At 37.5% G+C, this 12,294-nt stretch overlaps 1 protein-coding gene across 4 annotated transcripts in view; it reads right to left on the minus strand.

Annotated features, from left to right (window-relative positions):
- The window catches only part of LOC114030138 (TOG array regulator of axonemal microtubules protein 1-like), a 96,664-nt gene that overhangs the window by 39,330 nt on the left and 45,040 nt on the right, over window positions 1-12,294 (minus strand). For all 4 annotated transcript variants that reach the window (XM_027844881.1, XM_027844880.1, XM_027844879.1 and 1 more), the window contains exon 7: window positions 9,404-9,504. In XM_027844881.1, the coding sequence (XP_027700682.1) occupies window positions 9,404-9,504 (101 nt within the window). The remainder of the gene's footprint in view (window positions 1-9,403; window positions 9,505-12,294) is intronic.

Genomic DNA, 12,294 nt, shown 5'->3' on the forward strand with positions numbered 1-12,294 from the left:
GTTTAGCCCATCTGCCTAGATGGTTTTACTATGCATGCTTCTCTGTGTATTCCATAGCTCTGTGGAACCACAGGTCAGAGCTGAATGCCAGGTGTTGGGCACCAAAGGTGGCTGAGTAGCCCTGAAAAGGGCTTGGCAAGCCCTCACACCAGAGGTGCTAGTCCTCCTTGAACACTCCATACACTCCTTATGGAGTCAATATACACAGAAATAAGTACTAAGTACGTTCTACATCCTTTTTCTCTTTCACAGCCAACTCCTAGAAAAAGCCATCTATATTTAACGGCCTTCCCATTCACTTCTCAAAACTTTTTAATTAGGCTTTTAACTTATCAACTGAAACTGCTCTCCTAGGTTACCAACCATCTTTTAATCACTAAATCTAATAACCCTTTCTCAAACCTCATCCTACATGACCATTCTGCAGTACTTGACATGTTGATACTTCTACCCTCCTTCTTCTATGCCTCTTCCTGATATTCTATCCTCCCTGAGTTTCCACGAGTTTTTTCTTGGCCATTCCTAATAGTTTTGACCACTCTTCCTTAATCTCTTTGGATAGATCATCATAAATGTCTTGCCTACTCACTCCAGGTAATTTCCAAAGTTCTGTCACAGGCTCTCTTTCCTTCTTTATATTATTATAATTATTAATTTTATATTTAATTTTATAATTTACATTTTATAATTTTAAATTTATATTTAATTTTATATATTTCCCCTCTTGTAGTGATGTCAAGTCTTACGAGATCATTTCATTGTAATTGACTTTAAGATGAAAGAATTATGGGAGCACAAATTTAGAGCTGGAAAAAGACCAGTGAATACAGATAAAGAAAATGAAGCTGAGAGATGTTAAATGATTTGCCCCAGGGTCATAACTGTCCAAGACAGTATTCAAACTGAGGTATTCCTGACTCCAAATCCAATGTTAGCAATCTACTGCTCCACTTGGCTGCCTTTACATATCCAGCACTAATCTCTTTCCTAAATTGAAATGCCACAGATATTTCAAACTTGACATATCCAAAACAAAAACCACTACCATACCACCACCTAAATCTACCCCTCTTCCAAAAAAGCTTATTTTTGTTTTGAGAACTCCACATTTTTCCATTATCTCCACTTACCCTCAATTCCCAGTCCCACCCAATCAACTGTCAAGTCTTATTATGAAGACTTTGCTCTGCAGAACCAAGAGAACGTTGTACACAATAACAGCCATGCTGTGGGATGACTAATATTGATAAATTTAACCCTTCCCAGCAATACAAGGATCTAAGATCTCCAGAGGTCTCATCATGGAAAATGCTATCCACAACCAAAGAAATAACTATGGAAGTTGAATTGCTATTTTTTTCTCTTCAGTTTCTTTTGTTTCCTCTTTCTGATAGTTCCTCCTATTGGTTTTAATTTTTAATTACAACATCACTAATGTGAAAATATGTTTAATAGGAATGTAAATGTATAGCCTATATCAGATTGTGTGCCGTCTTGGGGAGGGTGGCAGGGAGGAAGGGGGAGAAAATTTTTAAACTCAAAAGCTTATAGAAGTGATTATTGATAAATCAAATTAAATTAATAAAAAAAAAGACTTTGCTTCACACACTTTAGGCCTTACTACCTCACGTGGACCATTTCAATTATAGTATTTTAATCGGTCTTGCACCTTCCCATCTTTTCCCTTTTCCGATTCATCTTCCATGCCAAGATAAGGCACATAAAAGCACTCCCGTCCTCAACAGCTTCAGCGGCTGTCTATTGCTTCTGTGGTTGAACACACTCTGTCTGGTATTTTAAGCCATTTGCACTCAGCCTTCAGCCTACTTTATCAATCTAATTTCAGAGTACTCTGAAGCCTCCTGGCTGCCCTCCGTACATACCATTATGTGCCCTGATCCCAGAACATGGTAGCACAGCCAGCTTTTCTCTGTCTGCAGTGCCCCTACTACACCATTACCTCCTGCCATCCTTTGCTTACACTAAGGTGCCACCTACACAAGGCCCCAGTTGTTGGTGCTCCACCTCCCGCAAAAAATTATTTTTTACTTACTGTATTTACTGTACATAAAGGAATATGTGTATGAGTGTATATATACATACATACACATATATTTGTAGACAGAGACACATAGATATATATTTTTTCCTTTGCATTTATCATGTACATGGTTTATCAGCTGGACAAGCACTGCTTTGTTTTCTTCGTTGTATATGCAGTCCATGACACAAAGCCTTACTTGTGGCAGCCAACAACAGATAAGTGCTTATTGAACAAATTTAACTGAGGCTGTTCTAATAATCCAGATGAAAGATGAGGAGGAGCTGAACTGGAGTGGTTGGTGGCTCTATGAATAGAGAGGTCAGACACAGGAAACGCTGTGCAGGTACATGACTGGACGAGTGACTGATCAGGGGAGAACTGAACATGACTCTAAGCTTGTGAACCTGGGTTACTAGAAGGAAGAAGGTACCTTCAACAGAGAGAGAGGGAGGCTAAGAAGAAGGGCAGGCTTTTTGAGAACGAAAATTAATTTTTTAGACGTGCTAAATGTAAGATAACTATGAGACGTCCATGTGGAGTGTGTATCAGACAACTGCGGCTGCAGGACTGGAGAGCTCAGAAGAGAAGTAAGGGATAGATATGTACATATGAGGAGGAATGGTCAGGTGGAGAACCAGGAAGAGAGAGTATCACGAAAAACTGGGAAGAAGGGAATATCCAGAAGGAGGACGTGGTCAGCAGTGTCAAAAATTGCAGAGATCAAGGTAGAGAAGAACTGAAAAAAAGACTGAAAAATTAGAGAGATGGTTGGCACAAAACAATTGAAAATGAACGTTCCAAAATCACAAACGATAAGCTTGGCCCCGAAGAAGAGATATGTTAAGATACCTCCTCTTACTTCTTTGTAAAGGTTGGGGTATGGGGAGATCCACAGGGACTGAATATTGCACATATTGTTAGACTGTTTCAATATACTGATTGTTTTGCATATTTTACCCCTTCTTCCTTTTTTAAAAAAATTCTTTTGTTATATGGGCTGCTTCTCTAGCAGAGGCAGGAGCAAGGATACAGGGGGAAATTTAAGCTTTGTAAAATGATATCAATAAAAAGTTATTTTTTAAAAAAAGAGATAGTTGGTAACCTTGAAAAGGATGGTTTCAGTCAAATGGTAAGATAGGCAACTGGATTTCAGTGGGTTCAGAAATAGCAGTTGAGAAACTGGAGGCAAGCACAGTTGTGTTTGTTTTTCCTAGGAATTTGGCTACGGAAGGAATGGGATAGAGATGGGGACCAGACTCATGATTTCACTGGTATAAGGAAAATCTCTGGTGAGGAAACTCCCTCTATCAATGAAGCTTGGCACTTTAACTGCAGTTTAGCCTTAGAGTTGCTTAGAGCACTTAGAAGTTAGTGATTTAGGGGGCAGCTACGTGGCACAGTAGATAGAGCTACGGCCTCCGAGTCAGGAGGACCTGAGTTCAAATCCGGCCTCAGACACTTGACACTTACTAGCTGTGTGACCCTGGGCAAGTCGCTTAACCCCACTGCCCAGTAAAAAAAAAAAGAAAACAAACAAACAAAAAAACCCAACCAAAACAAAACAAAAGATAATAGTTTACTCTCAGCAATACAATGATCCAAAATGATTCTGAAGGATTTATGATAAAAAACTGCTCTCCACCTCCAGAGAAAGAACTGATGGAGTCTGAATGCAGACTGAAGCATACTTTTTAAACTTTCTTTATTATTCTTGTTTTTTTTGGTCCGTGTTTTCTTTTTTCAACATGTCTAATACAGAAATGTTTTGCGTGATTGCACATGTATAAGATATATAAAATTGTTTGCCTTATCAAGGAGCAGGGAGGAGAGAGAAGAAGGGAGACAATTTGGAACTTGAAATTAAAGAAAAAACAAATGTTAGAAATTTTTATTTACATGTAATTGAGAAAAAATAAAAATGAAATTAAAAAAAAGACAACAGTTTAAAGGAATGGCTAGAGTTATGAAGGTTTAGGAATGGATGAGATATAGCTCTGTTTGTAGGGAAAAGGGATGAAGCCAGTGGATTAAGAGAGATGGAAGAACAGAGAGTGAAAGGAGATGAATGAAGGAGTAAATTCCTGAAGACATATGAAAGGATGGGATCAAGAACACAGGTAGAGAAGATGATCCTGCAAGGAAAAAGGCTACCTCTTGATAGACTGGAACAAAGCATAAGAGAATGAAGGATTACACTGAAATTTCATATGTAGAAATGAGAAGATGGGGCTCATCAGAGATGACCTCTATTTTCTTAGTAAAGTATGAGGAAAAGTTTTCTGCTGAAGGGAAATATGCTCTACATAAATAACTTATGAAGGGAAAAGAAGGTTCAGAATAGATGCTGTGGGGTGTGACATAGTGACAACTAGGGAGAAGTAAAAGGACTGCCAAATACCAGTGTGGGACCAGTAGAGATAACAGAATGCAAATTTAGAGTGGACAATGTGAGTAAGTGCTGAACTAGAAAATGGAGGAAGAATGATTCGGGGAGAGAAAGGGGAGACTGGTAGATAACAGCCACCAGGTTCTGGATTACTACTATCTCAGTCAGTTAATAAACATTTATTAAGCACTTACTATATGCCAAGCACTGTGCTAAGCACTGGGGATACAAAGAAAGGTTTAAAAAACAAAAAAATCCTTGCTCTTGAGGAGCTCACAAGTATAATATGGGAGACAGCATGCAAACAACTATATAGAAACAAGTTATACACAAGATAAATTGGAAATAATAGAGTGAAGGCACTAGAATTAAGATGGATCTAGAAAGGCTCCTTGTAGAAGGTGAAGTTTTAGCTAAAACCTGAAGGAAGCCAGAGAAGACAGGAGGTAGAGATGAGGAGGGAGAATATTCCAGGCATGGGGGACAGTCAGTAAAAATGTCCAGAATTGGGAGATGATGGAGAGTCTTGTACAAAGAACAGCAAGGAGGCCATTGTCACTGGATTACGGGGGCGGGATTGGGGCAGGGGGAGTAGCATAAAGTATAAGAAGATTGGCAGAGGGGAAAGTTATGAAAGGCTTTTAATGTCAAACAAAAGATTTTATATTTGTTCCTGGAGGTGACAAGGAACCATCGGTTTACTGAATAGGGAGGGTGACGTGGTCAGATCTACACTTTAGGATCACTTTGGCAGCTGAGTAGAGGATGGACTGGCGTAGGGAGGACTCCAGGCAGGGAGACCAATCAGAAAGCTGTTGCAAAAGTCCCAGGGTGAGATGAAGAGGACCTGTACCAGAGTGGTGGCAGTGTTGGAGGTGAGAAGGAGCTAAATATGAGACATGCTATGAAAGTAGAATTGACAGGACTTGGCAATATGTTGGATATGGGCATATGTGGTGCTGGGGTTGGGGGGGAGAGTAAAGAGTCAACGATTACATGTAGGTTGAGAACATGGTGACTGGGAGGATGGGGAGCCCTTGAGTAATAATAAGGAAGTTTACAAGGGGGGAAGCTGTTGTGGGAAAAATAATGAGTTCAATTTCAGACAAGTCTAGTTTAAGATGTCTACACAATACCCTATTCAAAATGTCTAAAAGGCAGTTAGTGATGCCAGACTACAGGTCACAGAGAAGTTAGGGCTGGATAAATAGTGTGAGAATAATTAGCAAAGAGATGATAATTGAATCCATGGTAACTGATGAGATCATTAAGCAAAATGCTAGAGAGGGAGAAGAGAAGTCCCAGGACAGAGCCCTCTGGGACATCTGTGGTTGGCAGGCACGACCTGGATGAAGATCCAGTAAAGAAGACTGAGGAACAGTCAGACAAGTAGGGGAAGAACCAGGAGAGAGAGGTGTTCTGAAAACCTAGAGAGAAAAGAATATCAAGAAGAGGGCGACTGACAGCTACAGAGAGGTCAACAAGAATGAGAATTATTGGATTTGGCAGTTAAGAGATCCTTGGTAACTTTGGAGAGGGCAGTTTCAGCTGAATGATGAGAAGAGAAGGAGAGGAGAGGAAGTGGAAACAACTATTGTAGATAGGGATTTAAGGCACAAAAGGGAAAAGAGACATGGGATGATAGCTAGCATGGGCGGATGGATAGATCAAGTGAGGGTTTTTTTAAGATCTGAAAGACACGGATATGTTTACGGGCATGTTAGGAGGGAAGCAGTAGAAAGGGAGATAAGTGAGAGAAAGGGAACGATAGGGGGGCAACAGAAGATGGGATGGAATGGGATTCCTCATGCAGGTGAAAGGGTTTGTCTTGCTAAGGAGAAGGACCACTTCTTCAGGTGCTACAGGAATGAAAGATGAGATGGGAGGACAGAAGGCATCTGGGTGATGAGAAAAGAGGGAGCTCTTAGTGAATGACTTAAATTTTTTCAGTAATCTATGAGGCAAGGTACTCAGGTAAAAGGGTGAGGGGCAGAGGGAAAGAAGCCAGGGGAGGATTGAGAAAGGAAGAAAAGGTTTTAAAGAGCTCCTATGGAGAGTGGGATTGTGAGTTAATTAAGGAAGAGTAAAAAAAATGGCCTTAAAGCAATGAGGGTCCAGTTGAGATAACGTATATAAATTTGTATTAGATCCAGTCACAATGGTTGTACGATTTTCTCCAGCTTCTTTCAGCGACGTGTGTGTGTGTGTAGGAGTGAAGGCAGTGAGCGGATGGTAGGAATGATCCGAGGCTGAGGCCATCTGCTGTTTCCTAAGCTCAGCATTCCAACTCTTATGTCCATGCTTTGCTTAGACTATCCTCCATTCTCGAAACACTCTCCTTTCTCCCCTCTTCCTCTTAGCTTCCTTCAAGCCTCAACTCATTTGCCACTTCCTTTCCTTATCTCCTTAGTTGTTATTGCTATCTCAAATAATCAGCTATATACTTATACGTTTACATGTTTTGTCATCCTGTAGAATGTAAACTCCTTGAAGGTAGGAATAGCTTTCCAATTTGTCTTTGTATTCTCAGGCTCTAGCCCAGTAACTTGCACATAGTGAGAAAGCCAATAAATGTTTATTGGATTGGATCATTGCACAATTCCTTTAAGAATCATTGTCACATGTTGCATTCAAATTACACAGTTTGAATTTATAAAATTTGAATGTTTGTATAACTTAATAGGAATGTAACTATTAAATAAAGGAAGATATACTCAAAATTTTAACAACCTTAAAATAAATGTAATTTATGAATTTATTAAGTCTAATCCATACTTTAACAGTTTAAACAATCCAAAAATAGAAATTACATAGTCCCACTGAAAGTGGCTGCAGTTCAGATTTGTTTGGAAGTAGTTGGTTATTAAAAATCAATCAATCAACCTACTATGTGCCAGGTACTAAATTAAACTTGAGGGCTATAAGAATGAAACTGAAACAGTTCATGCGCTCCAGGAATTTACAACGAAATGAGAAAGAGGACATGTACAAATATGAGCATAAACAGAACACATACAAAATGAATAAAAGAAGCTTTAGGAAGGAGGTACCAAGAAGCTTGGAAAGATTTCCTATAGAAGACGGTGCTTGAGCTGAGTTCTGAAGGAAACCAGGGATTTGATAAATTGAAGTTGAAGAAGGAATGCATCCCAGGATTGAGGGACAGCTAATGTAAAAGCACAGACGTGGGCCCAGAAACACCCTTCCTCCTCTATTCCAACTACTGAACTTCCTGACTTCCTTTAAGTCCCAACCAAAATTACACCTCCTATAAAAAGTCTTCTCCAACGCTTTCTAATTCTAGTGCCTTCCCTCAGTTAATTATTTCCTATTTATCTTTTATTATAACTTGTTTACATATATTTGTTTGCTTGTTGTCTCTCCCACTAGATTTCGAGCTCCTCGAGGTCAGGGATTGTCTTTTGCTTGTTTTTGTATCCCCAGTATTTGGCATAGTGCCTAGAACATAGTAGGATTAAATGCTTAATGACTAAGGATGATCAAGAATGTCACATGAAGCACAGAAGTCAAGGGAGTTGAGGACATAGAAGCAGTCAGTAGACATGTAAGTCAGTAGATTGTTAGTAACTTTGGAGAGACCAGTTTCAATTGATTGAGACAAATTGCCAAGGGTTAAGAAGAGAAGAGAGAAAGTTGAGGCACTAACTACAGATGGCGTTTTTTTTTTCTTTTTCTTTTCTTTTTAGGCAATTGGGGTTAAGTGACCTGCCCAGGGTCACACAGCTAGTAAGTGTCAAGTGTTTGGTCTGAGGCCGAATTTGAACTCAGGTCCTCCTACTTCGGGGCCACTGCTCTATTCACCTAGTTGCTCCTACAGATGGCTTTTTAAAAAAGTCTGACTCAAAAAGGAAGAGAGATATATGATACTAATTAGTGGGGATGATAGGATCTAGTAAGGATTTTTACAGGATGAGGGGGACCTGAGAGCATTTGTAGACAAGTACGGATGGAACCAATAGAAAGGAAGGCATTGAAAATTAAAGAGAAAGTAGAAACAATTATAGAAGCAATCTGCTAGAGAAGATAGGTGAGGATGAGATCAAAGGTACATGCAGAAGGTTTATGTTTTATGAGAAGGTTCACTTCTTCAACAGAGATTGGAATAAAGGAGGAAATGGTGGGAGATAATGTTGGGGGGGCAGGGATGGTTTCAGAAGAGGAGGAGGAAAGAAGAAGGAATCTTTAGAGGAAAGTATTCAATACAGGTATGAAGCAAGGGCATTTTGAATCTGAAATTCATTTTTCTAAATTTTCCAGGCCATTTCACAATACTGTTTAACTATCTAGCTGAAACTTATCAGTTTTTATAATACTATTTTTACAGAAAAAGTGTTCCATGGTGCATCAGGAAGCCAATAGGAAGCAAAAAATGCTTGGTCAGGTATAGCTGCTATAAGGAATCACAAAATATCATGGAGGATACCCTATCCCTTCTTCTGAAAGCTGAATAACTATGAGGAAAAAGGGAAAACTGTGAAAGTATATGGTATATACACTTCTTTATCTCATTTTTCTAAGGTAAATTTCCATGTTATTTTTCATAAATTAAATTTGTAAGTTACAGATCTATTAGTTAACTTCAAAAAAGTAATTCAATTTTATTTAATTTCAGTTCCAAATTCTCTCCCTCTCCCATCCATGGAAAAACAAAGACTACTACAAATATGTGTAGAAAAGAAGGAAGAAAAGAAGGAGAGAAGGGAGGAAGGAAATATGCTTCAATCTATGCTGAGTCAATCCCTTCTCTATCTGGAGATAAATATCATGTTTCACTGTTAGTTTACTTTTAAACAAAAAAGATCCAATACATAAGAATGCCTACTCAAAGAAACCTTAGATATGAAATACACTCTGCATCACCATCTATGTAAAATTTCACCTTTTCCTCTAATGAGGAAGTTTCATGCTTCTATTTAGATATTCTATTTGTTTATAATATAGACAATGAATACCTGAATTGGAGCTCTGTTCCACTACATGAGAATTCTTATTTTTTGCAGAGGAGAGTCTTGTTGAATAAGGTTTGGATCCAAATGTGGGAAATATGTCTGCCCTAAAAAAATATGAAGTAATCAAATAAGAATATTAAATATGTAGAAAATATTTAGCACACCACTGTCCTTCAAGAAACTATTTTAGAGAGTAAGACATGAAAAATTAAGTACACAAATCCTTATATCAAAGCTGTCAATTCACTACTGAGTCTACCCATTCTATTCGAATAGATTTATTCAAAAGTATATGCATATATGTACAAGTGTGTATGTGTGACAAACTAGAACTTTGTAATTCCTTCTGAAGAGCTGTTATGGGAGGAACCATTAATATTGGATCCAAAACAGTACATTACAAAACAGAATGATCACTAGTTTCCCACTGTATTTATCTATATCCCTGTACTACCTTGAGTAATTAAAAATTAATTGCATTATAAATATAGGAATCAGAAACCAATGTAAATTATAAATAACTTTCTTCCTCAGAAGAAGAGATAGAATAATTTTAGGTAATTTTTTAGTTTTCTTTTCCTGGCATCAGAAAGACATGTATTTCTTGTTTCATCAAGAAAGAAAATCATGGAGAGTATTAATTAGAAATTTTAAGAGAATGACTTTGCACCAGTATACATTAGTGACATTACAAATATCTGACAGTTGATTATATGAAACAGATCTAGTAGATGCTGATAACTACAAAACTAATCTGAGCTGGAGTTTTTATTATCTTAATAAGAAATCTTTTAAAAAATTGCCAGGAGTTAATTATTCAGAAATGTTCAAGTACATGTGATTTGGGATGAAAAAAAGTCTTTATTTTTTTTCCTGCTATTTGAGTTTATTGCCCTTTAGTACTGTTTACAATTTGAGGAGAAACTTCTCAGAGGTGACATGTTACTCTATACTGCCTTCTTTAATTTTTTAAAATAAAATTTTATTTTCTGTTCCAAATTCTTTCCCTTCCCCTTTCTTCTACTTCCCAGAAGGCAAGAAAATCAAAACCCCATACAAATATGGATAATCACGCAAGAAAAGGTCCCACATTAGTAATGCCAAAAAAAAAGAGAGAGAGAAATATGCTTCTGAGTCCATCAGCCCTCTATTTAGAGACACACAGCATGTTTAATTATGAGTCCTCTGGAATTGTGGTTGGTCGTTGTGTTGACCAGAATTACTAAGTCTTTTTAAGCTGATTAACTTCACAATATTAATGTTACTGTGTAGATTGTTCTCTTGGTTCTGCTCACTTCACTTTGCAACATTTCACGACTCTTCCTAGGTTTTTCTGAAACCTTCCCTTTAATAATTTCTTATAGCACAATAGTATTCCATGACATTCACATACAATAACTTGTTCAGCCATACCACAACTAGTGGCATCCTCCTCAGTTTTTAATTCTTTGTCACCTCTAAAAGAGTGGCTATTAAAGTTTTTGTACATATGGATCTTCTTCCTCAGATCTGTTAGTAGTATTTCTGGGTCAAAGGGTAGGTATAGTTTAATATCGTTTGGCTATGGTTCCAAATTGCTTTCTAGAATGGTTAGACCAATTCACAGCTCCACCAACAATTCTGTTTTCCCACAGTCCCACCAGTATGTCATTTTCCATTTTTGTCATTTTAATCAATCTGATGAGTGTGAAGTGGTACCTCAGAGTTGTTTTAATTTGCATTTCCCTAATTATTAATGATTCAGAACATTTTTTTTTAATAAGACTATTGATAGTTTTGATTTCTTCCTTTGAAAACTACTCATCTTTTATATCAATTGAGTAATGTCTTCAGTTTCTACAGGTATTAAGAAGTCAAATTTGTTTTTTTGGGCAGTCTTAAATTTAAAGGCATTTTGAGACCTTACTGACAGGGCAGGTACTTAAAGCATTCTCTAAACACTCTAACACTGGCTTTTACTGTCTGATAGACTAGTATTGCTCCATAAAACGATAGATTTCGAATCTATGTAGTGCTCTGTGTTCCAGAGTGTTTGTGTGACATTCTATCATGGAATAACAGAAAAAGTACTGGATTTGGTATCAGTGTCTTGGCTCAAGTCCCTATTCAGATATTTACTTAATGACTGACCTTGGAAAATTCACTTCTTCTCTCTGGGCCATGTTTCCTTCTCTATAAAATTTGGGGGTAGGACCATATGTTCTAAAAGGGATTATTTCATTCTTTATATGGGTACTCTCAAGGTCTACCACAATGATTTGTGCTTAATGAATGTCTGCTGATGAACAGATTTCTGGGGTCTGTTACAGCTCTATACGATACTATAGATCTCAATATTATCTAATATAATTGCCTTGTAGGAAGACCAAGGAAAAATCCTTTGACCTAAAAATTCTGTTCTGATTGTGCATTTTATTATTCTAATTTGGCATAAGAGCTGGAACAAAAGAATTCTGTGTAAGAAAAAGAAATCAGTAGTAAAACATTTTAAAAGATTGGAATATATAGGTTATCATTTGAAGAGACAAACTTCTCACAACAGGGTATAGGAAATACAGTTAGTCTCTTAGATTTAGTGATTCAAGCATCATAATCATTTTGTACTCATTTTTCAAACAAGATTTCTATTTTTTTTCTTTTGATTATGCAACTAACAAGTTTCAGTTAGACTTCACTTAAACCATTACAGGTTTAACTTTATTTTAAATATTTAACTGTTAGGATCACAAAATTGTGGAACTGAAAAGAACCTTCGACATCACCCATTCCAAACTCTTCCTTTTACAGATGAGAAAAGTGAGGCTCAGAGAAGTCAAGTTACTTGCCCGAAGTGACAAAGAGTGGCAGAACCAGGATCAGAACCTGGACTTTCTATATATTAACTTAGGGTTCTT

Source organism: Vombatus ursinus, unplaced genomic scaffold, assembly GCF_900497805.2.
Source record: "Vombatus ursinus unplaced genomic scaffold, bare-nosed wombat genome assembly UNPS02014945.1, whole genome shotgun sequence".
NCBI lineage: Eukaryota > Metazoa > Chordata > Mammalia > Diprotodontia > Vombatidae > Vombatus > Vombatus ursinus.